The following is a 26075-nucleotide window of genomic DNA, read 5'->3' as shown; positions in this document are numbered from 1 at the left end:
CAACCCAGAGCCTCTGCATTTAACTGCTGAGCCATCTCTCCAGCCCCACTCCCCCCACCCCCATTTTAAACAGAACAATTAACCAGCTATTCCACTCCGGGTATTTTTCCAAACACATGACCAAGATATGTGCACATCAATGTTTACTGCAATACATACACAATAGCTAAGTTTTATAAATAACCTAGGTGTTCATCAACAGTGAGAAATGTGGTGCACATATAATGGATTTTTTTCAGCCACAAGGAAGAATTAAGTTATGTTGTTTGCAGGAAAATGGATACACATGGAAGTGATCATTATATTAAATGGATTAAGTTGGTATCAGACAAATACTGCAAGTTTCTCTCAGTAGTGACCATGTGTGTACAGATGATTTGCTTAGCATCAAAGGCAAAGACCAACCTTCCTACCACAGCACTTAAACACGGTTTGGCACATAAGTATAGAGAAGTGTTTCTGAATAAATTAATACACAAATATAATGCATCTTTACCTCTATATGCATACATTTATAACTTATCTGTTATCCACCTTTCTACACATCCCTCCCACATTTACAGTGCTCAGTATCCAAAGCATACGAAACAAGTTTTCAATAACTAACAGGGAGCAGTAACTCTGAGATACATGAAACAGAAAAATGATCCAGTATTTGGCAGTACAGACTATACCTTAATAAAAACAGCATTCAGCCTCATAGCAGAGGGGTTTAGTACAATCAGCTCAAGGAGGACATCCAATGCAGTATCAACTTCAGCCTCATTCCCACTGCAGATGTGGGTTACTAGGGCACCAACCACTTCCTATACAGGGAGGTCAACAGGACAGTGTGAAATAAAATATGGCATGGCCATTCTAAAGGGTTCATGCCTGAGGCCTTTCTTTAAATTTTTTTTAACTATTTAATTTATTTTTATTAAGAAATTTTTAATTCATTCTAAATACCAACCACAGATCCCTTCCTCATAGCTCCTCTTGCTTCCCCCCAGCCCACCCCCCTTTCCTCCTTCCGAAAAGGTAAGGGAGTCAGCCAAGCCCTGCACATTCAGCTAAGGCAGGTCCAAGCGCCTCCTGCTGCATCAAGGCTGTGCAAGGTGTCCCACCATAGGCAATGGGCTCCAAAAAGTCAGTTTGTGCACTATTTATTTTTATTTCATGTATATTGGTGTTTTGCCTGCATGTATATCTGTATAAGGGTGTCGGATCCCCTAGAACTGGAGCTACAGACAGTTGTGAGCTGCAATGTGGGTGCTGGGAATTGAACCCAGGTCCTCTGGAAGAGCAGCTGGTACTCTTACCCACTGAACCATCTCTCTAGCTCCCACCTGAGGCCTTTCTGACTTCTACCTTACTATTTGTTATCTAACTGCCATGAGCATTGGCTTCAGGAGACCTATAATCACACCAGCATGACGACACTACCATCCTGGCTCCCTGGACCTCACTTCCTATTCCATGCTAGCCTCCAACTTGTAAATCTGTCTCTCAAGTACTAGATCACGGGAGGAACAACCAGTCTTGACCCACTTTTGGTAACATATCAGTGGGTAACATAACACCCTAATTTTGCTCCTTGGTATAGTCGCACGAATTTTTATCTATGAGTTAAACTGGACTTAGTATGTGCTGAAATTTCTTGAAAAGACTGTACTTAAGGAGCTGAAGTTTCTTATAAATTTTATGACTAGAGTACAGGACAGGCTGGCATAATTTCAGGAAAATATGGCCTCCTTGGGTGCAAAAACCCACACACATGCATATAATTAAAAAAATAAATAAATAAACTCTAAGTCAAGTGTTTGAGGTACAACAAATGAGTAGGACCTTAATGATTTTACACAAAATTTCATCTCTCACAGTTAGATCCTCCAAGCCAATCTTATCATTCAGGACAGAGACTAGAACTGAATATTTTCTTTGCTTATGAAACAAGGTTCTGCTCTATAGCCTGTCTATAGCCTCAAACTTTTCCTTATCCTCCTTCCTGTTTCCTGAGGACTGATTACAGGTGTGCATCACTGTGGCTGGCTTAGAACTGAGTTTTCTAAGCTGCTGGTCAAAGTTACTTCCCCCTCAATGTCATCTAATTACTCAGAATAAATTATACCTGTCCACATTTTTGCTTCTTCCTTACCCAAATAAATCTTTCAACATACCTGCTGGCAGTAAGTATCGAAACACTTAAAAGCATATTTGTATAGGAGACTGCCAAACAAAATGATCCTCTGGTCCTGAGAGTGAAACAAGGTCTGAGCCAGTAAAAGGATGGATGGGCAAATATCCTTAAGAACCTGGAAGGGGAAGAGAGAAAAGCCCAGGGAAACGGTGTCACAGAACCAAATGTGCTAAGGTCCACTACTGTCACCAAAGACCTTGTTTGGGCTCTCAGGTCATCTCCTGACACACAGCACTCCTGTTCTCATCCTCTGCCTTCTGTCTTTAGTGCTAAGCACTGATCGATCCCAGCGCCTGGAACATGCTGGACAACACTCCACCACTGCCTTCCATCTCCAACGCAACTCTCACTTTAGCTTAAATAACAACAAAGCAGATGGCCTCGGATGCTGTAGTTACAAGATGGACTTGAATTCTGACCTTTCTGCTTTCTGCTTTCCACATTCCAAACACTAGTCTGAGTGCCCACATACAGCAACTTTAAGGAAACTTAATTATACCCCCAAATAATCCTTCACCATTCTGACTTTTCTCTCACGATCAGATTCCATAAATGGGTATCAACTGACCTTAAAATTCAAAAATATTAAATGATAAGCTTAATATCCAGGTCTATTTGTTCAATTTAGAACTACAAACCAAACTGAAGAGATTCCAGTGTCTTCACTCACTCATATGCCTCCTGGTACCTGTTCTATTCTATGGTTTAAGCTCAGTCTGTAACATTCAATGCTACCCAAACTGAGTTCTGTAGATGTGTGTGTGTATGTTCATGTAAGTACAGGTCCAACTGTGTGCAGGTAACCATTCATGCCAGTGTGTGTGGAGGGCAGAGGGCAGCCTCAGAAGTTGTTTTCAGGAGCCATCCATCTTGGTTTTTGTTTTTTTGAGACAGGGCCCCTCACTTGGATCTGGGGCTCAACAAATGCTATATTGACTGACTAGTGAATCCCAGGGACCTGCCTATTTCCACCTCCCCAGTACTGTGATTACAAATGTGGGTGGCCATGCTCAGCTTTTTTTGTAGGTGCTGGGGATAGAATTCAGGTCTTCATGATTGTGTGGCAAACACTTTGCCAATTCAGTTACCTCTCAGGCTCCCAAACTAAGTTCTTTGAATAACTGTTATAGGAAGAAAAGTGACCAGGTCCTACCAATAATGCAATACAGACAGACCTGAAGGGACCAAAAGTAAATAATGTTAGTATTTCCATCTTCTTTACTGATACTGAGATTTCAAAAAAAAAAAAGTCAAACCAAGTAACAAACAAAACACACAGGTGCAGAAGTGTACCATGGAGGCAGAAGCAGGTGGTTCTCTATGAGTACAGGGCCAGCCTCGTCTACACATCAAGATTCAGGCCAGCCAAGACTACATAGTGAGACACTCTCAAAAAAACAAAAAATCAAAACACATTAAAAAATTATATTGAGGCTAGACAGGTAGCTCAGCAGTTAAGAGTACTTGCTATTCTTCCAACAAGTTTGGTTTCCAGCACCCATTTCACAATCACCTGTAATTCTAGTTCCAGAGGATCTAATGCCCTCTTCTGGCCTCCAAGAGCACCTGCACACACATGGCATATACACACAGGGACACAAACACAGAGACAAAAAATAAAATAAATCATTTTTTAAAAAGCCAAAAGAATAAGGAGTTTGAGTCAGAGAAGCTCAAGAAAAACCAGCTTTGTTAACTTCTTGAAAGAGTGAAAGTCAATGTTAGGTTGGCTTATTAATATCATCATCTCAATCCAACAAAGCAATTACGTCACTGCTCTGAATATGCTGAGCTCCCTATCAGAGATCAATACTGGGAAAGGTGTTATGGGATTTTGACACAGGGCAGAAAATGACAAAAACATCTCCTCTCAGCATCTCTCCACCTGCACCTTCTTCCTGTTGATCTCACACTTACCAAGTGATGTGTAGAGAACGTACTGTCGAGCAGCTGTTCTTGAATGCAGCCCGACTGGATCTTGTTTCTCAACACCTTTTCAATGCCCTTCTTTGTCTGGGTGCTGGTGCTGTAGATGATGAGCAGCATCGCCACATCCAAAGCCTGTCAGGGAGCAGCAACAGGAAGACCTGCAGCCAACTCGCTTCTACTAAAACACTGTGGTGGCTCTGGCTTCCTCATTCACCACCCACGGAGCTCACACATTGTTACAAAACCCAGAAATCCTTTTCAGAGAAATAAAGTGCCACAACTATTATCCTTTGGTATTTCACAAGAAAATATCAGAATATTAAGAGAGGTGATATTAAAATAGAACTTTGAACATCTTTACATTTGTTAAAAAAAATAGATGAAATCACTTGCCAACTAAATTATAAATTTTCATAATTAGGAAAATTGCTTTATGAAAAGTTACAAAGACTGTTTATCAATATAAGAAGATTAAATAAATTATGATAATTGTTTTTTTTATTTTTTTATTTTATAGATATATTTTATTTTACAATACCATTCAGTTCTACATATCAGCCATGGGTTCCCCTATTCTCCCCCCTCCCACCCCCTCCCCTTACCCCCAGCCTACCCCCCATTCCCACCTCCTCCAGGACAAGTCCTCCCCCGAGGACTGCGATCAACCTGGTAGACTCAGTCCAGGCAGGTCCAGTCCCTTCCTCCCAGATTGAGCCAAGTGTCCCTTCATAAGCTCCAGGTTTCAAACAGCCAACTCATGCAATGAGCACAGGACTTGGTCCCACTGCCTAGTTGCCTCCCAAACTGATCAAGCCAATCAACTGTCACACCTATTCAGAGGGCCTGATCCATCTGGGGGCCCCTCAGCCTTTGGTTCATAGTTCATGTGTTTCCATTCATTTGGCTATTTTTTTTTTCAATAATTGAGTAAAACTGAAATTTATTATAAGCCACAGTCGTCCTAGGGACCTCCATGCTATATATATAGCCTCTATGGTTTTATGGGTTGTGGTCTGATTGTTCTTTATTTTATATCTAGAATCCACCTATGAGTGAGTACATACCATAACTGTCTTTCTGGGTTTGGGTTACCTCACTCAGGATGATTTTTTCTAGTTCCATCCATTTGCCTGCAAATTTCATGCTTTCATTTGTTTTTCTCTGCTGAGTAGTACTCCATTGTGTATATATACCACATTTTTTTCATCCATTCTTCCGTTGATGGGCATCAAGGTTGTTTCCAGGTTCTGGCTATTACAAATAGTGCTGCTATGAACATAGTTGAGCATGTATCTTTATGGTATGAATCAGCATTCCTTGGGTATATGCCCAAGAGTGGGATGGCTGGGTCTTGAGGTAGTTCGATTCCTAATTTTCTGAGAAACTGCCATACTGATTTCCACAGTGGTTGTACAAGTTTACATTCCCACCAACAGTGGAGGAGTGTTCCCTTTGCTCGATAATTGTTTTTGAAGTGTAACAGAGCCACAAAAACCTATATAAGATAACCCATTTTTTGTTTGTTTTTCAAAACTGAGTTTCTTTGTGTGCCCCAGCTGTCCTGGAACTCACTTTGTAGAACAGGCTGTCCTCAAACTTAAGAGACACACTTGCCTCTGCCTCGAGAGTGCTGGGATTAAAGGCTTGTGCTACCACCAACTGGCTTAGCTAACCCATTTTTTTGACAGAGGAGGTCATTTCTGATACATGGTGACACACTGTGAAGTGAAAAACAAGCAACCTGCAAAACACTAATCACAGTAGGATCCAATGTCATAAAGACAGCATATACAAACTATACACACATGCATGTGCACATATCTGTTAGTACAGGAGCATGCCTGTGCTTGTATACACATACAGCTTATACAAAAAGATAAAACATTTACAAAGGGGACAGAGAGCCAGCTCGGTGGTTAAAAGCATCTCTGCTGCTCTAAGGAACAGGGCTCGGTTCACAACCCCCATGTGGTGGCTCAGAGCCACCCGTAACTCCATCTCCAGAGACCCAGTGCACTCTTCTTGCCTCCAGACACCTGGACACATGTGCAGAAGTACACATGCACACAAAATAACATTTAAAAAACATTTTTTTAAAAATGAAAACTATCTATAAGGAATGTTTTTGTTTTTTCAAATACGTAATTTTATTTGTTTTGTTTTGTTTTGTCAAGACAGGGTTTCTCTTTGTAGACCAGGCTGGCCTCGAACTCACAGAGATCCGCCTGCCTCTACCTCCCTAGTGCTGAGATTAAAGGCCTGCACAACCACCCAGCCACATATGTAATTTCTATATGTTTTCCAATTTATTAGCATGTATTATCTATAAGTAAATAAACAAAGTAAGCAAAATGTTTATGACAACAGGGGAAATGTATAGAGAATCAAATCAGAATGCAAAGCTATAGCCAACCCACATAAAACTATCAAAAGAAATGGGCTGGGCATGATGATGAACACCTTTAATCCCAGCACTTAGGAGGCTGAGGCAGGCAGATCTCTAAGTTAGGCCAGCCTGGTCTGTAGAGTGAGTTCCTGGATAGCTAGGGCTACACAGAGAAACCCTGTTTTGAAAAACAACAAAACAAAACAAAAAATTCAAACAACTGGGTTATAATGTGATTATTATCCACGCCCCCAACAATTATTTTCAAGCTAATCATGGTAGCAAATGCTGCCATCCCAGTACTTGGGAGCAGAGGTAGGAGTTCAAGGTCAACTTCATTGAGTGTGAAAACACCTAGATGAAACCTTATCTCAAAAAACTTGGCTATTTTCATCATTTATTCTGTATTATAGAAACTTTTAAGACTGTTATCTATTAACTGGACACCCAACTAACAAAACTCCCTCAAGACAAAAGATTCCAACCAAAACAAAACCTTCAGAAGGAACAACCAGTACACAGAAGCAGAGACATCCAGCTTCTTCACATCCAGATCTCCAGGACTAAAAGATAAGTTGGGTGTGGTGGCTTATGTTTGTGTTCCCAGTACATGGAAGCAGAGGTAGGAGAACCATCCTGAGTTTAACACAGTGAGTTCTAGGCCATCATGAACTGCAGAGTTTGACCCAGACACAGACACAGACAAATACAGAGAGACAGAGACAGAGAGTCAGGGGTGGAGGTAGGGGTGATAGATACAGGACTACTGCCAGCCTTACAGTGGAAAGACTAACTATTCAGGTCAGGACTACATGGGCAAAGTAAAATCAAATGGAGACTGCCCTTATCTTGACAGCTTGGCCTGGCGGGAGGAAAGCCAGCCATAGGCACGGGGACCTGAACTCATGACCCAGGTGTAGCACTGCTTCTTTGACTGTAACTTCATGTGCGTGGAACAACCTCCTATTCCCTGTTGAATACTGTAGGCTAAATTCATTTCCAGAATCAGTAGGTAAGAGCAGACCACTTAGCAAGTCATCCCTCTCAGGTGTCTTCTCCACACAACCATCATTATCAGAGCAGCTACAGGATAACTGCAGGAAAGACAGAAAGAAAGCAGGACAGCACGATGGCCAATGCAAACTACTTTAAGTTCAAAGCACAGGCCTATTTATTACCTTATGTTCAGCCGCTGACTCAATGCGTTCAATTGCCTAGAAAAACAAGGACCACGATATTAAAACGTATCAGTGGAGCATGTTGTTCATGCTTCATTCCACACATCCTGTTCATCTGCCCATCTTTATCATTTATACTTAATTGACAAATTTAAGACTTCCATTTCATCCCAGGTCACACATCTATCACTGATAATCATGGACCACCTTGACCCTCAAAGTTGCAAGGATCTTACTCACCTTAATCCAGGCTTCTGAAATGGTTTTTTCATATCTAATGGCTGACTTTATTACATCAAAGACAAGAATAACACAGTCTTTATCACTGTTTTCTTGATTTCCTGAAGAGCTACAAATAGCAAAGTAAGAAACATTATTTTTTTCTACTTTTCAGCAAAGATCTTTAAAAAAAAAATTTTTATACATAATTGATTTTTATTTTGTGTTCATTAATGTTTTTTCTGTCTGTATGCCTGTGTGTAGGTGTCAGAAGCCCTGGAAATGGAGTTATAGACAGGTGTGAGCTGCCATGTAAGTTCTGGGAATTGAACCTGGGTCCTCTGGAAGAGCAGCCAGTGCTCTCAACCACTGGGCTATCTCTCCAGCTCCCAGAGAAGATCTTATAAATCTGAGTTTCTGATTATTAAGCATAGGTTCTGGAGAAAGCCTCAACTTATCTGTAAAATACTGAAAAACCTGTACTGTAGACTATGTGGAACTGATCTGAATGGCTAAGAAAGCACACACACACACACACACACACACACACACACACACACACACACACACACACACAATTTGAAAACCGCTGTTATGCTATGATGTGAACGTAATCTTAATGCCAGTATTTATTAAGATCTAACCACTATCCTGCCTTCAGGATAAAAGTGAGAAACCTATGATTATGAAGAAAAAGAATGGCAACTGCAGATGACTCCGTACCTTGCTAGTCCTTTACTTTTCAACTTGTTTTGGGAAGCCTGAACCCGTGACGGCAAAATAAAATGCTGCACATTTAACTTCTCCCTGAGCTCAGAAATCACCTGTGGAAAGTCAGTGTTTAGCCATGTATCTGCTCACCCTTAGTGGACAGGCACAGCTCATTCTCTCAGTGGAACCTTAACATGCCCCAAATACTGAGGCCAACACTTGACCTGTAACAAAAGGCATGTCAGCAGACTGGATGAGAACAGTTCAAGCACACATTGAGTGCTACACCCTAAATCCTTCATTCACTTGATGTGCTTCTTCACAGAAATATCAAATGTCATTCTGCAGCAGCTTATGCTGAGTAATCAACCAGAATGGGCTGGGTTCTCTCCCAACAGCTATCCGGGGCAATCAGTATCAATTAGTCTAGGACCAGAAAATAGCAACTTGAACTACTTATTTAAATAGTTTACCTGTGTATCTTAATGTAGGCTTGATAGGAAATATTAACGTACCTCAAGTGAAGTGATATCTGTTACAGAATGAAGAATGAACTTTACGATCACAGGTAAATCCTCCAGTCGGACAGATGACAGCTTACCCATCACCAACCGGCGGATCTAAATATAAAAGCACAAAGCCCTTCACTACTCTACCCCAGTACACACTTATCAGATAAAATTAGAAAATTCATTTCTCATTTGATTTTTCCTACTTGTGATTTAGGAAGAAAAACATTATTTGCCCCCAAATTACAAACTCACAATTATAAATGTCAAAGATTTTTCTAGCCAGACAAGTGATAAAAGTCAAACATCATTAGTCTCACATTTCAGAGCCTGCGGTCACAACTGACAACAGAAGAGGAAAATTAAGTGTCCCTCTCCCCCTGCCGCCCTCACCACTGACCCCAGTAAACTTACTTTGGACTGTGAATGACCACTGGGTTTATGGACCTGCCCCCAGAGGGTTTGCCTTTGGATGTTATTTAGACAGAACAATGAAAAGCTACCTACATCTCTTCCAGAATAAGACTATGTTATTTAGAAGGGAACTGAGGCCCAGAGAAATAACTACCAAATAAAAACCAGGTAAATTCAGGAATGCTTGTATTTTAAAAGTTACAAAAGAAGTAAAAACGTGTTGCTGCTATTTTCCTTGAGGGTTTTAGCACCCCAGGCTGGCCTTGAGCTCACTATGTAGCTTCCAATGGTCTTGAACTTCTCTTCCTCCAGTCTCTACCTCTTATTTATGTGTATGCCACGATATCAGGTGTGTGTGGTGCAGGGGATCAAAGCTTTGTACAAGCAAGCACTTTACAACTAAGCTGTATTCCCAGCCATCACATGACACCCTAGTTTGACCCCCAAAACTCTCATTAAAATAGCCAGGCATGGCTGTAAGTGCTTACAATCCCAGCATTGGTGCTTTGGAGACAAGCAGATCTCAGAAGCTTGCTAGTAAGCTCCATGCAGTGAGAGACACTGTCTCAAATTTTTTTTTTAAGTGGACAGACTAAAGAACACCTGAGGCTGTCCTCTGGCTTCCACATATATGCACATCCTCCATATGCATGCACATCCACATGTATGCAAACACACATAAACACACACAAGCTTACAACTTAAGAGATGAGGGTGTGATTCACCGATGAAATGTTTGCCTAGCATATGTAGGACACTGGGTTTGATTAACAGCACAGGAACAAAACAAACCAAAACCCAACTCAATTGCATTGCTTAAGCCAGGCCTGGGGCACATATGTATGTATTATCCCAACACTGGGAAGGCTAAGGCAGAAAAATTTTGAATATGAGGCCATTCCAGGCTACCTGGTCAGACCATCTGAATTAAATTTAAAAAAAAAAAGCAAAAGTGCTATTTTTTGGCTTAGTGTTATAGCAGGCCCTGGTTTTTATACGCATGATGATCCCCATCACAGGTGTGTGTGTGTGCCTGTGCATGTGTGTGTACTACATAATACTTATGTTTGTAAGCATAATTTCAAAGTGCTATTTTCTTTTATTACACATGATTTCTCCCTGTTTTTGAAAAGCAGGATCTTCCCTACCTCAGACAGGAAGTTCGGGTCAAGTCGGAGACTGGAAAAGACATCCAAAATTGGAACAGTCAATGAAGTATTCTGCATGAGTAGCTCTCTGTTAATAGCAAAGAAGGAAAAGCTGGGTAATAGTCTGAATGGAACTGGGCAGAAACAACCTGAGAAAGCCACTCACTAGAGTGGGGAAAGACAGGATATTCAGTTATCTCTTGGTACCTGCAGTGCATTGGTTCCTAGGTTACCTGTGGCAACAAAATCCTAGGATGCTCAAGTTCCTTCTATAAAATGGTGTGGTTATTAGAACATAACCTGTCCATCCTCCTACATACTGTCAATTACTTCTAGGATACTTACAATACCTGATGCAATATAAAAGCTATGCAAATAGTTGTCATGCTATATTGTATATATTATAAATTATATCAGCATGTCAGTGCATGGGTAATTTTTCTTTTTTGGAAGATTTTTAATCTGTAGTTGCTCGAACTTGAGAATGAAACCCACTGATAAGAAAGCCAGCTGTAGCCAGTCGGTGGTGATGCTTGCCTTTAATCCCAGCACTTGGGAGGCAGAGGCAGATGGATCTCTGTGAGTTCGAGACTAGTCTCCTTTACAAAGTGAATTCCAGGACAGCCAGGACTACAGAGGGACCCTGTCTCAAAAAACCAAAGAACAAACAAATAAAACAAAAAAAGAAACCCAACTGTATTAGTTCCAAACAAATGATTGCATTCTGGTGCACACCTTCAAGGCCAACACTCAGGAGGCAGAGGCAGAGGCTCCTATGTAGCAGGAACTCAGCAGCACTGACAAGGCGGACCCATCAGAGCCCGGGGCTCTGGTGAGGTCTAAGCCAAAACTCAAGGAATCTTGGTGGTTCTGCTTTTGACTGTATTAGCTGTTTCCTGCAGTGACTTTCCTGTGTGCTGTTGTAGCCTTCCCATCTGATCCTTTTCCCCAGATCTTCTAACAGTATCACTGATCACTTATTGGCCACAACTTCCCCTACACACTTCGGGTATTTGGATAACATCCCCCAGCTATGTGTGAAGACGGTCACACAGTCAAAACCTGTTTCCACAACCAGGTCTTTGTTCCTTTCTCCAATGTAATCTTAGAGGTCTGCCTTCCTGTAATTATCATCACTGGTAGGCATTTGGTCAATGATAAATGTCCAGGCAAATGTAACTCATTTGAGACATTCTCGGACATCCAAGGACATAGAATTGCAACATGTCTGAATTTGTTGATTCACAGCCTTTAGATAGACAGGGAAAAAGTGTGCCCTGGGCTCACCCCACCTGCAAATAGGAAAATGCTCCCCAAGCTAACCTCGCACTAACAAATTCTTAACTCCTTGTACTTTCACCTTGGTTTACTAATCAGCTTATTCTCTAACCACACTTAGGAATGCAGTGTTACACACAGATTCCCCCTTTCCCCTTCTTAGCTTTCCCTAATCGATTTAAGGCCTCTCTCCCTCATTTGACCTGTTCCCTTTAAGAGTTCACTGAGACTTCTACAAGTCACCCCTCCTTGAGTCATAGAGAAAGCCCGACAGTCACTGCCTGGTGTGAGCTCTTATCTGCTTTTGTGACCCTGAAAGAATTCAAGCCTCATGACCTTGCTTTGGCCAGAGAATTGCTGATTGCATGTGTCTGAAAACCGAAAACTTCAGAGACTTGAGGTAGAACTAAGAACAAAGAGAGAACAGCACAAAAATGAAAAATGTCTAAAAGAAGCTGCAGGCCGGGCAGTGGTGGCGCACGCCTTTAATCCCAGCACTTGGGAGGCAGAGGCAGGCGGATCTCTGTGAGTTCGAGGCCAGCCTGGGCTACCAAGTGAGTTCCAGGAAAGGCGCAAAGCTACATAGAGAAACCCTGTCTCTAAAAACCAAAAAAAAAAAAAAAAAAAGAAGCTGCAGATTTAAAAGAATTAACTTAGCCGGGCGGTGGTGGCCCACACCTTTAATTCCAGCACTCGGGAGGTAGAGGCAGGTGGATCTCTGTGAGTTCGAGGGCAGCCTGGTCTACAGAGTGAGATCCAGGACAGGCACCAAAACAACACAGAGAAACCCTGTCTCGAAAAACCAAAAAGAAAAAAAAAAAAAAAAAGAAAATATAGAGCCCATAAAACTAGTGTGCACTAGCTTAGGATACATGAGGCTGTGACTTCACTTCCCAGCACTGAGGAAAACAAGAACAGAAACTATATCCTAGGGATATGGTTCCCCTCTTGTTAATTACAACCCTCTAATTACAGAGCTATTTTTACATGAGTGGCAGCTAGCAATGGATCCTATGCATGGATATGCACAGTAATGGTCATCTCAGCACCCAAACATGTAGCTATTGAAGAGCTCCACAAATGATTTTGATGCGCAGTCAGCTTGAGAAACCCTTAGAGGAAATGCAACAAAGAGACTGTATTCAAAGAAAGCCTAATCCTAAACCAGTTCTTTTCCTAGCAGGTTCATCATGTGAATGAACATATATGGGGGCCAGTGAGGTGGCTCAACAGATGAGGGCATTGGCTGTCAAGCCTGAAGATCTGAGCTTGACTCTGGGAATGTAAAATATGGAAAGAATCAACTCCAGAAAGTTGTCCTCTGACCTCCACACACAGAGGTGCATGTGTGCACTATCCCTAGTCACGTAGCAAAATAAACAAAAAAGAAATAAAGTATGTGGAAGGTGAATGTAGTGGGGCATACCTGTAATCCCAGATCAAGACTTGAGGATGAGAAGTTCAAGGTCATACTTATCTACAGAGGGAACTTGAGACCAGTCTGGACTATATGAGACCCCATCTTAAAAAGTGGGTGAGGGGAGGGGAAAGTAAATGGGACCACACAAATATACGCACCGACTAGAAAACCAAGTCAAACCCCATACCCTCCCTACTCATGTAAGTTACATGCACCATACTTTATCATTTTTACATCTTGAGGCAGGATTTCGTGTATCCTAGGCTGGCCTCAAACTCGCAAATGTAGCCAAGAATGACCTTGAATCTGATCCTCCTGCCTCTGCCTTCTGCCACCACATCTAGTTTGTGTAGTGCTAGGAAATTAACACATTTTGTACATGTCAGAGAAGCACTCTATCACCTGAGTTATATACCCAACCAAGGAAATGAACACATATTGTACATGTCAGACAAGCACTCTATCACCTGAGTTATATACCCAACCAAGGAAATCAACACATGTTGTACATGTCAGAGAAGCACTCTATCACCTGAGTTATATACCCAACCACTTTCTGTGTGTGGTTTTAAGTCTCAAGTACCCCAGACTGGCTTTGAACTTGCTACACACTGAGGATGAACTTAAACACCTGTGTTCCAGCCTTTATGACCCCAAAGCATGTGTATGTGTGTGCACGCACACATACCCCAATGTGTGCCACGGTGCATATAGAGAAGTCAGAGGAAAACTTGTGTGAGTCCGTTCTCTTCTACTGTGTGGGTTCCAGGATCAAACTTACGTCATCAGAGATGACAGGCAAGGACCCTTAGCCACCGAGTTACCTCACTAGCCTTAAACTTAGCTCTTTTCATACTGCAATGAACAAGATGCCCTGGTGGAGACTCCATGAGAGAGCACCACAGTGCTTACCCACCTAAGTTCTTTCCCCACATTAGCATGCTGGGAATCCCCTAGGATCTCAGGAAGGCTAGTGATGAAGTCATGCTGTAAATTCACTGGAGCAACACTGATCAACTGCATCATCTGGGCTGTGAGATCCTGCAGGGAGAAATGATGAGAATTGCAGCACACTACTCAAAATAAGCACTACTTATTCATGAAATACAGACCTGAAATCATCATGTATACAAGATGACCATGATAGACTCAAGCTCAAAATTTAAATTAAGAGGCAAATGGGAGCTGGGCAGAGAGTATACTCAATAATAAAGTCCTTTTGTTTTGTTTTGTTTTTCGAGACAGGGTCTCTCTGTGTAGTTTTGATGCCTGTCCTGGATCTCACTCTGTAGACCAGGCTGGCCTTGAACTCACAGACATCTGCCTCCCGAGTGCCACCGCCTGGCCTTTAAAAAAAAAAAAAAAAAAATGAGGACCTAAGTTCAATATCCAGAATCCATGTAAAAAGAGCCAGGCACAGTAGCATGTACTTATAATTCCAGGCAGGTAGACTCCTGGGGTGCATTGGCCAGCCAGCCTATATTAGGCTACTTGGCAAGTCTCAGGCTATAGAAGGACTGTTGCCCCCCCCCCCCAAAAAAAGTGGCTGTTGCCTGAGGAATAACCTCCAGACACTCAAAGACACTCTCACAAACACACACTCACAACATTCACAAACACACACATGTCCCTGTCCATGATCACATACCCAGTGAACACATTCAAGTTGAGTACAGACCCCGAATTCAGCCCATATGAGACTCTAAATCCCTGTTTTTCTAAACAAAGATTTAGTTTAGAGTGTCTGTCAAAAACTAGAAGAATAATTTTAAGAACCGTTGAAAAGATGATAGGCATGGTAGTGCACACTGACAATCTGAGGACTTGAGAGGCAGAGGCAGGAGAATCAAAGTTCTAGGCTAGCCTGGTCTACACGGCTAATTCCAGGTCAGCCAGCTAGTGAGATCCTGTAAAAACAATCAACAACAAAACCCCAAAATTCCCAAACAAACAAGGCATCTGGAAAGAAGTAAGACCAACTTTACTAAGGCACTTATGTAAATCACATATTTGCAAAAACTACCTAAAGTTTTCTTCAATATGTAATCAAATTAAAGCATTTATAGTGAAATAAGATGACTTGGGATCTCATCACTTTTCAGAAATAAAAAGTAATCTTTGAGCTGGGCAGTGGTAGCCCACACCTTTAATCCCAGCACTCAGGAGGCAGAAGCAGGTGGATCTCTGAGTTCAAGTCCAGCCTGGTCTATAGAGTAGGTTCCAGTACAGTCAGGCCATACAGAGAAACCTTGTCTCCAAAAAATAAAATAAAATAAAGAAAAAAGAAAAGAAATCTTGAGATTTTGAAACACAAATAAATACCCCCCTTCATCCTCCCATTTTTATTTTGTTTTTCTGAGCCAAGGTTTCTCTGTGTACCCCAGGTTGTCCCAGAAATCATTCTGTAGACGAGGGTGGCCTGAAACACAGAGATCCGCCTGCCTCTGCCTCCCAAGTGCTAGGATGAAAAGTGTGCACGACCATGACCAGTTCTCTTCCCAATGTTCAAAAAAATATTTTACACTTCGTGGGGTACAAATGTTTTACATGCATGTACATATATATATATCATGTGTGTGCTTGCTGGATATATCCTAGAACTGGGGTTACAAACAGTTATGAACCATCATGCAGGTGCTGGAAATTGAACCTGGGTCTTCTGCAAGAGCAACAAGTACTCTTAACCTGAGTCATCTCTCTAGCCCAGTGGTTCTTTTTTTTTTTTTTTTTTTTTTTAATAATAATTTATTTATCTGTATTTTATGTACATTGGTGTTTTGCCTGCATGTATGTCTGTGTCAGGTCCCCTGGAACAGGAATTACACAGTTGTGAGCTGCCATGTGGGTGCTGGGAATTGAACACGGGTCCTCTGGAAGAGCAGCCAGTGCTCTTAACCACTGAGCCATCTCTCCAGCTCCCAGCCCAGTGGTTCTCAACCTTTTAATGCTGTGCCCCAATTCCTCATGTTGTGGTGACCCCAAATCATAAAATTATTTTCATTTCTACTTCATAACTGTAATCTTGCTACTATTATGAATCATAATGTAGGTATCTGATATTTCTGATGTTCTTAGGCAACCCGGTTAAAGGTTGAGAACCACTGCTCTAGCCCCTTACCAAGTATTTAACATATAATAAACTATACTTATCTTTACAACTGAGGAAGTTTGTCTTTTAAAAATTATTTATTAATGCGTGTACGCTGTGCATATGGGGCATGTCCCTGCGGAGGAAAGCTTTGTGGAGCCAGTTCTTTGCTTAGACTTTTAAGTGGGTTCCAGGGACCAAATCCGTCTTCAGGTTCACAGAGCAAGCACTCTACCCACTGATTCTCACAGTCGCTTTCTAAATCAGAAGACGGCCTCCCTATATGGCCCCTCTCCTGTCCTCAGAATTTCTGTCTTTCCACCTCATCCCCAGGTGCTAGGATTACAGGCACACACCACTTCATGTAGCCTAAGCTGCTTTTGAAATAAATTCTTTAAAGAGTCAAATACTCAAGATTCTCAAATTAGGAGAGTTGAATAAAGATACTGTATTGATAAGAAAATGAAATTTTTACAAAAGAAAAAAATTCTAAAAATCAAAAATGTATGGTCAATCATACAAAAACTTGTTTTACTCTTTGGGTATCACTATGTAGCTCAGGCTGGCTCAAGTTCACTTCCATCTTCCTAACTCTGTTCTCTAAGTGCTCAGATTACTGGCACGTACCACCATCCCTGACTAAAATTTTTGTTTGTTGTCGAGACAGGGTCTCAATATGTAGTTCAGGCTGTCCTGGAACTCACTAGGACAGCTAGTCTCGAACTCACAGATATCAGCCTGCCTCTGCCTCCTGAGTACTGGGATTATAGTCATGTGCTACTGTGTCCAACTGTAAAAGTATTTCAAAAATCGATAAAGCCCCAAACCTACCTTGCTGTCCACAATTCTATCCAGCCATTTTAGCTGATTGATAATGAGTCGGCACATGTTGATTCCATCACTGCTCTCGCTGAAATGTCAGAACGAAAAGGGATTTAGTTGCTTGTTTCTCCCCCTCCCTCTGTCCCTCTCCCCATGTCCATTTTTCTTCTTTGTGTGGTTCCAGGGACTCACAAATGCTGACCAGGTACTCTAGTACTAAGCTGCATCACCAGCTCCTGATGATGCAACAGAAAACTGTTTTACTGTACAAAATAAATCAGCCAGTCAATGAACACCACCAAATAGTTACTAGTTAAGGGGCACAGTGCTAGACACAAATGTGATTATTCAAAACAAAAGAGGGGCTAGAAAGACAGCTTGGCAGTTAAGAGCACTGGCTGCTCTTCCAAATGACCCAGGTTCAATTCCCAGCAATCCACATGGTGGCTCACAACCATCTGTAACTCCAGTCCCAGGGAATGTGGCACCCTCTTCCGGCCTCCACAGGCACCAGACATGCATATGGTGCACAGACATACATGTGGGCAAAATAACCAAACACATAAAATGAGTGAATAAATAACCCAGACATGTTTCTGTTTGATGAACAAGACAACTAGAAGACACTGGTAACAGTGGCTGTGGTGGTCTGAATGACAAAGGCCCCAACGAGCTCACACACTTGAATGCTTGGTCCCCAGCTGGTGGAACAGTCTGGGAAGGACCAGGTTTGTCCTCGGTGGAGGAGTTGTCATTGAGAGTGGGCTCTGAGGTTTCAAAAGTCCATGCCACTCCCAGTTAGCTCTCCTCTGTCTCTAACCTTCAGATAAGGATGTAAGCTCTCTGCTACTGCTCCAACGCCTTGTCTGCCACCTGCCATGTTCCCCACCATGATGGTTATAAACTCATGAAACTATAAGCCACAAACTCTTCTATAAGTTGCCTTGGTCATAGCGCTTTGTAAAAAAGTGATTAAAATAGTGGCTAAAGCTAGTGAGAAGGGATAATACTCATCTCTTAAAAATAATGTGACTTTTAGTGTGTGTGTGTGTGTGTGTGTGTGTGTGTACACATGTAAACACAAATATGTGGACACATCAGGTGTTTTCTTACATCACTCCATCATATTTTTGAGCAAGTCTCTCCTGGAACCTGGAGCTCACCAATTCAGCTAGACTATTCTGCCTTGCCAGTGCTGGGATTAGAGGATCACACTGTCATGTACAGTTTCTTAACATATGTTTTAGGGGTCAAATTCAGGTCCTCAGGTTTGCACAGCAAGGTCACTTATCCAGCTACACTAGTGACTTCTGTATGTTTGAGATTAGGGTGTCATTATAGAGCCCTGGCTAACCTAGAACTTGCTGTAGATCAGGATGGCCTTGAACTCAAGAGATCTGTCCCTCTCTTCCTCCTGAGCACTGGAATTACAGCCATATGCCATCATGCCAAGTAAAAGTGACTTTTTAAAAAGATAATAAATTACCAGGCAGTGGTAGCATATACCCTTTAATCCAGCACTCGGGAGGCAGAGGCAGATAGATCTCTGAGTTCGAGGCCAGCCTGGTCTACAGAGTGAGTTCCAGGACAGTCAGAGCTACACAGAGAAACCCTTTTTGAGGAAAAAAAAAGAAGTTAACACATTTCTCAAACAAAATGGCAAACCCTTGCCGTCTCGGTACTGGGGAGACAGAAGCAAGATCATGAGTGCAAGGTCAATCTTGAACAGATAGCAGGTTGTAGGCCAGTGTGGACTACTTAACAGCTGTCTCAAACAAACAAAAAGCAAAATAAATGGAGTCTATAAACTGCCGGGCAGTGGGGGCACACACACCTTTAATCCCAGCACTGGGAGGCAGAGCCAGGCGGATCTCTGTGAGTTCAAAGCCAGCCTGGTCTACAGAGCAAGATCCAGGACAGGCACCAAAACTACACAGAGAGACCCTGTCTTGAAAAACAAAAACAAAAGAAAAAAGAAGAAGAAAAAAAAAGAAAAGAGCGGTCCTTTTGTTGTTTTTGAGACATGGATTCATTTTGTAGATCTGGCCAGCTTTGAGCACTCAGAGATCCACCTGCCTCTGCCTCCCACATGCTGGGGTTAAAGATTGTTTGTTTTTTGTTACTGTGAGACAGGGTCTCACAGCATAGGCCAGACTATCCTGGAACTATGTATCTAAGGATGACCTTGAATCCTTCATCTTCCTGCCTCCTCTTCCTAAGTGCTGGTATTTTAAGCACGGACCACCATGTCTAGCCACCAAACGTAACACTAAGGTTTTGAGACATACAACTTACTTGCTTTTCGAAATGATTGATTTATGCTCATTTACATATGCCAGTAACTGTTCAGTATACTTAACAAAGACTCTTTGGGTGTCAGGGAAATGCACTTGAGATTTTATCCTTTTATCTTTCCTTCTTTTTGGAGACAGGGTCTTATGTGTCTTGGGCTGGACTCAAACTTACTATGTAACAGGATGACTTTGAGTTTCTGATCCTCCTGCCTTCATTTCAGGAGTGCTGAGATTCCTGTGGTCATGGGAATCAAACTCAGGTCTTCAGGCTAGACAAGGATTCTACCAACTGAGCTACACACCTAGTTTGCATGGCATTTTTATTTATTGAATTAAATTTATTTATTTGTTTTTTCAAGACAGGATTTCTCTGTATAGCCCTGACTATGCTGGAACTTGTTCTGTAGACCACTGTGGTCTTGAACTCACAGATCCACCTGCCTCTGCTTCCCTAGTGCTGGGATTAAAGGTGGTACAACCACACCCAGCCCCATTTTTTATTTTAAATTTCTGACTTTGCTAATGAAATTGAACTTTTACACCTTTGATGTTCCTATACTTGAGATTTTATGTTTATGTCCTTTTTAATTAAGCTGGTCATTTTCCCTCCTGATACTTTTTTTTGTTTTTTTTTGTTTTTTTTTTTTTGTTTTTTTCGAGACAGGGTTTCTCTGCGTAGCTTTGCGCCTTTCCTGGAGCTCACTTGGTAGCCCAGGCTGGCCTCGAACTCACAGAGATCCGCCTGGCTCTGCCTCCCGAGTGCTGGGATTAAAGGCGTGCGCCACCACTGCCCGGCGATCCTCCTGATACTTTTTTTAAAAAAAATATTTACTTATTATTTTATGTATATAGATATTTTACCTGCATGGGTGCCTGAGCACCATGTGTATGCAGTGCCCTTGGAGGCCAGAATTGGGCAACGGAAACCCTAGAGCAGGAGTTGGAAATGGTGGTGTGCTGCCCTGTGTGTGCTGGAAATCCAACTCCAGTATTCTGCAAGAGCACTTAGTACTCTTAACCACTAAGCCATCTCTCCAGCCCCACTACAGTAATTTTAAAATATAAGCAGTACATACACTTTAAAAATAAAAGGCAAAGGGCTGGAGTGATGGCTCAGCAGTTAAGAGCACTGGCTGTTCTTCCAGATGTCCTGAGTTTAATTCCCAGCACCCACATGGTGGCTCACAACCATCTGTAATGAGATCTGGCGCCCTCTTCTGGCCTGTGTACATAATAAATAAAATAAATCCTAAATAACTAAATAAATAAATGGCAAAGACTCTGTCAACTGGGCTGTGTACATAATAAATAAATAAATAAATAAATAAATAAATAAATAAATAAATAAATAAATAAATAAATGAATAGATAAATAAATAAATGGCAAAGATTTTGTCAACTGGCTCCCTCTGAGGAAATGGCCACTACTACCAGATTATTATTTACCCTTCTAGGAAGAAAAACCATACATACCAGCACATGTGATATTTATTTTAACAATGAACTTAGTATTTATGAAGTAATAGATAAAATATTAGCACTCACTCAGGAACCTGGCATGTTAAACATGACCATAGGACATTTCAGATGAAACTTTCCAGAGATTCCTAAAAGCATCAGTGTACACTTAATGTTTCAGAATAATTCCACTTACTTTTCAAAAAGAAACTGTGGCACCTTTTCAAATAACATTTTGATAATGGCAGGCTAAAAGAGAGGACATGCATAGTCAGGAGATGGTCTCAAAACATTCAACAGAACTGTATTAGTTATTAGGTCAAAATGGCAAGCAGGCCTGCTGGTGCAGCTTCAGGCCAGTCGCCGGATGACTCTACAATGCTACTACAATGCTGAGGAATTCAGTAAGCTGGGTGTAACGGAGAAGATATCATACAGAGACAATGTAAAGGAAGCCAGAAGCAGAGGTTTATAACCTTGAGAGGTTTATAACAACAGCTGCTTCTAATTAAGACAGCACTATACCTAAGCATCAGATTTTGCCTGAGAGGACTGGACAAAACACAGAGGACAAATTCTACCTTGAATTACCTCTAAGAAAAAGAGCAAAGTTAGCAAAGAGGTAATCATGTAGTTGAGATTTGTGGACATACCTGTTCTCAACACATTTTTATGGAACTAGTTAAACCCAAGAATTATTTCATCAGTAGATGGCTTTCTTTATTATCTATAATAATAATCAATTGAAGGAGACATATAATAATAAGTCAGAAGTCTCTGCCACCAGCACTTTTGAGGAACCGTCATGATATGACTGGTACCCTCTTCTAAGAATGTTCACACAGATACTGTCTGTATTTTTAATATAAAATGCTGGAATACAAAGCCATCAATAATTTGCACTCCAAAATATTAAAGAATGCTTGTTAAGGAAAATTAAAACAATCAGATACTATTAAATATGTTAACTGTTAGTCCATGAAACGCGGACTTGAAAAGATTATGTTCTGAAAGGAGGTCTTCTCTTCAGATAAAAATGGAACTCTTTGATATGAGCTAACTAAATTATATTCAAGATTTCCAAGGAAAAATAAGAGATTAAAAAGTATATTAAGAAGAAACTAAGGAAGGGGGAAGGGAGGACAGGTGGGCAAAGATATGTTTCATTATATAGCTTTGTTCATTTTGAAACATTAAAACATGTCAAGGTAATGGCTACTCAATAGATTAAAAAGAGGAGGGGGCTGGAAAGATGGCTCAGTGGTTAAGAGCACTGACTGCTCTTAACCCAGAGGACCCAGGCTCAATTCCCAGCACCCACATGGCAGCTTACAACTGTCTGTAACTCCAGTTCCAGAGGATCCAATACCCTTATACAGACATACATGCAGTCAAAACTCCAATGCACATAAAATAAAATAAAAAAAAGTGCTTACTGCTCTTCCAGAGGACCCAAGTTTGATTCCCAGAACCCATGTCCTGCAGTTCACAACTGCCTGTAACTTCAGGTCCAGGGGCTCCAACACCTCTGGTCTCTACAGGCACCTTCACCACCTGCACTCACAAGCACATACCCCTACTCACTCCTGCCAGACATACACCAATTTTTAAAAATGTGAGACAGAAAAAGAGTCAATAAAGGGCAAAGTCGAGTTATATAAGTGATGGTGCAGATGAGAAAACACAGCAATAATCACCCAATTCTCAGAGCACACAGCATGTAGCTGTAAGAAAAGGGAACCAGCCTGGCAAGGTGGCTCAGCTGTTAGGAGTGTGTGCTGATCTTGCAGAGGACCTGAATTCAGTTTCCAGGACTCACATCTGGTGCTTGAAACTTTAACGCCAGCGCCAAGGGGCCTGACGCCTCTAGCCTCTGCAGGCACTGGCACACTCATACACATCATTTAAAGTATCTTTTTAAATAAACAAGAATCATATGCCGAGGAAATGAATATGGCTGCCAGATCAGCCAGCCTAGTAACAATCCATGACACAGACATGACTTACAGACCAGCTGCTGTAAACACAACTAACCCTACTCTAGTAGTTACCCCAAATCACATCCATCTCGTTCTCAGGGAAGGTGGTGCAGTCTCACCTGTAAAATGTCAATCCCCAGAAGCAGTTTGATGAGACTCTTGGAGTAGAATGCGCCTGTGCTGTAAAATAGAGAGGTATTTGGCTCCTATTTTGTTTACTTTGTTTTAAGGTTTTACTACCTTTTCTATAAAACTGGTTAAATACACAGCCCTTCAAGAGCAGGCTCAAAGTCAGGCTTGAATTGAAAGCAGTGGCCTTAGGCCCTGCATTCAGAGGAGGCATCCCTCTGTAAGTTAGCCTCTGTGAGCTAGCCTGGTCTGCATAGGGAGTTCTAGTACAGACAGGGCTGCACAGTAAGACCCTGCTTCAAAATAAGCATTCCAGTTCTTCGCCCTCTAGCCTCAAATTAAATAATCTTAAGGTTACATTTCAACTCTGAGTAAAAAAGAGTTACAAACGAAAAATAAAATTATAAAACAAAGAAAATTGCATTTCCCATGCCCGTCCAGTTACTGCCAGAGTGAACTTCTGGAAGACAGCCTCTTCTCCACACCTTGCTTCCTCATCCTGCAGACGCTCACAAGACAACAGGCAGTTCCTGAGACTGTCAGAGTCCTCAGTGTAGGACTCCAGGCCGTGAACAAATTCTTCTATTACCTAAACAAGATTGGACAGCTAAGACGAAAGAAGGCGAGCTCTGTAGGTGACTGTTATCAGCCACGCCACTGTGTGCCAGGCAAGTCTTTACGGCCTAATTCCACAGTACTTCCGGCAAACGCAAAGTACCCCAGAGAGGATACATACTTTGGGGTAAGAAGGATGTTTCCTCAAGGCCTGAAAGAGCTTCCTCTGGAAGATTATCTGATCCACACCTGGGAGGAAGAAAGGACAGTGTTCAACATGACGTGTACCGTCTACCACAGCCTCCTTCCTTAAGGACAGCTTCACAGCTGAGGATGCACCAAGAATGCTTTCTTTTTGTTCTCTCTTTTAAACTATTTTTATGTGAAATGTTCAGAGGCTCTGGCCTCGAGCTAGAGTTCCGGATACCTGATGTGGTTGCCGGGAATCTAACGCTGGTCCTCTGGAAGAACAGTATATACTCTGAACGACTTAGCTATCTCTGCAGTTCTACAAAGAATACTTTCGGCCAAACTCGTAAATCTAGAGTAAAAGACTTAACCTGGTAGGTGTTAGACAGCAAGTGTTCCACAAATAACCTGTCACACACGTAGAGAACATATCTGTGCCGAGAAACATGTTTCCAGCCTTACGCGGCTCAACCTGTTTTCTTCTGACACAAATCTACTTGCTTCCTGGGTGTACACGTACACACACACACACACACACACACACACACACACACACAAATGTGTGTGTAGAACAAAGGACTACTAGTAATATACAAATGATTTTTCTAAAAAAAAAAAGGGGGGGATCAATTTTCTAATAGTTATTTATCAGGCCTTAAAACATGAAGATTAAGATCATAAGCACAGAAAAAAACAAAAAGACTGTAAACATGGCTAAATGGTGGGGGCACCCACCTTTAATCCCAGCACTTGGGAGACAGAGGCAGGTGAATCTCTGAGTTTGAGCCTGGGTCCCAGGATAATCAGGGCTACACAGAGGAAACCCTGTCTCAAAAAATAAAAAAAATAAAAAAACCATACCAAAAAAATGCCCCCCAAAAAACAAAAACAAACCAAAAAAAAGATCATACATACATTCTATAAAAGGAATCATCTCCTTCTCTCAAGAGAGAAGACCTTCCCATTCTCCATCAGCCTCTCTATTCTGGAAATTCATGATCTAGTCCTGAGTACTTTCACTGAATTCAAAAGTCTATTTTGAATATTACCTAGTTGATTTTGGTTCTCTCCAGTTTTAAGAGTGAGTCCAGAGGTTTTAAGAAGCCTTACAAAGACACTGCCATTTTCTTCAACTTCACGAGGATCATGAGATTTCTTTGTCAGTTTGGAAAAGGGTTGTTTCATGATTTCTGGGAAAACAAACAAACATAAAACCTTCAAGAATACGACCACAAAAATAAGAAGAATGCAAAGATTAAAAACGCAAACCGAGGACTAAACGTTCTGAGAGGAAATTCTGTTATGTTTCTGAAGAATCACACTGATTCTACAGGAAAAAAAAACATCTCCGATGGTGGGCAGCAACCGTGGCTTCCCCACAAGCAAAACAACCACCAAATAAAATAACATTCATCAAATGAATTGTCAATAAAGAAAACAAAATGTGCCACTTGTAACAAAAATAACCATGGAAACATTTTCCACCTAAAATCTAAAGTAGTGACTGCCTCTCAAGTGTCCACTGCAGTCACTGAACAGCTTTATTATAATGCACAATCAGGACTGCACTCCAGAGCTACAGCCAAAATTCTGAGAACAGTTCCTGGAGTCTGACGCTTTGACAGACTCTTCTGGTAACAGTCTTTATTCGTGCCAAATCTGAGCACTGATATCTGTCCACAAAAGCAGACCGACTAGGACAGGCTCCTCTGCACCACATCTTGCAGTACACAGCTCAGGTTGGTTTCATCTCAAGGCTTTCAACACAAAATAAATAACAAAACAGGGACTTGAATTCAAAAAATAAATCTACTTATGCCCCCTATGATGTAATTCTGACTCTTTCTACGTAGTGAAAACCAGAAGGACAAATTCAGTTTGATCATTACTTACTGAGAGTACAAAACCCAAGGTCCTCCTCATCAACTTTTCTCTCCTTTCCTAGTACCGTGGATCGAACCAGATAGGCCAGGCAAGCACTCTGCCAACTGAGCCGAATCTCCAGCCCCTCATCATACATCAGAAGCGGTTTCTCTTTGGAAACTGGTATTTCTAAAGGATGACTTTTATAGTCACCCATTTTCTGGGGGGTTTGCTTTTGTTTTGAGACAAGGTTTTACTATGCAGCCCTGGCTAACCTGAAACTCACTACACAGACCAAACTGGCCTGGAACTCACAGAGATAGGCCT

General features: G+C 41.6%; 1 protein-coding gene across 6 annotated transcripts in view; it reads right to left on the bottom strand.

The window, feature by feature from the left end:
- Fancd2 (FA complementation group D2) overlaps nt 1-26075 on the bottom strand; it is a 70774-nt gene that overhangs the window by 39766 nt on the left and 4933 nt on the right. For 3 of the 6 annotated variants that reach the window (XM_015988177.3, XM_042273835.2, XM_042273836.2), the window contains exons 3-17: nt 24935-25075; nt 23878-23945; nt 23627-23730; nt 23132-23192; nt 21230-21282; nt 17291-17369; nt 14288-14412; nt 10674-10761; nt 9118-9222; nt 8615-8715; nt 7913-8021; nt 7673-7708; nt 4097-4240; nt 2160-2294; nt 675-806 (exon numbers count right to left, since the gene is read on the bottom strand). In XM_015988177.3, coding sequence (XP_015843663.3) covers nt 675-806; nt 2160-2294; nt 4097-4240; nt 7673-7708; nt 7913-8021; nt 8615-8715; nt 9118-9222; nt 10674-10761; nt 14288-14412; nt 17291-17369; nt 21230-21282; nt 23132-23192; nt 23627-23730; nt 23878-23945; nt 24935-25075 — 1481 coding nt within the window. Of the gene's footprint in view, nt 1-674; nt 807-2159; nt 2295-4096; nt 4241-7672; nt 7709-7912; nt 8022-8614; nt 8716-8752; nt 8827-9117; nt 9223-10673; nt 10762-14287; nt 14413-17290; nt 17370-21229; nt 21283-23131; nt 23193-23626; nt 23731-23877; nt 23946-24934; nt 25076-26075 lie in introns of those variants that run through there. The other 3 variants (XM_076567608.1, XM_076567609.1, XM_042273838.2) reach the window with 3 other exon arrangements.

This window comes from Peromyscus maniculatus, chromosome 3 (assembly GCF_049852395.1).
Source record: "Peromyscus maniculatus bairdii isolate BWxNUB_F1_BW_parent chromosome 3, HU_Pman_BW_mat_3.1, whole genome shotgun sequence".
NCBI classification, from domain to species: domain Eukaryota; kingdom Metazoa; phylum Chordata; class Mammalia; order Rodentia; family Cricetidae; genus Peromyscus; species Peromyscus maniculatus.
Note: the sequence above shows the minus strand (reverse complement) of the source record. Positions and strands in the feature narration are given on the sequence as shown.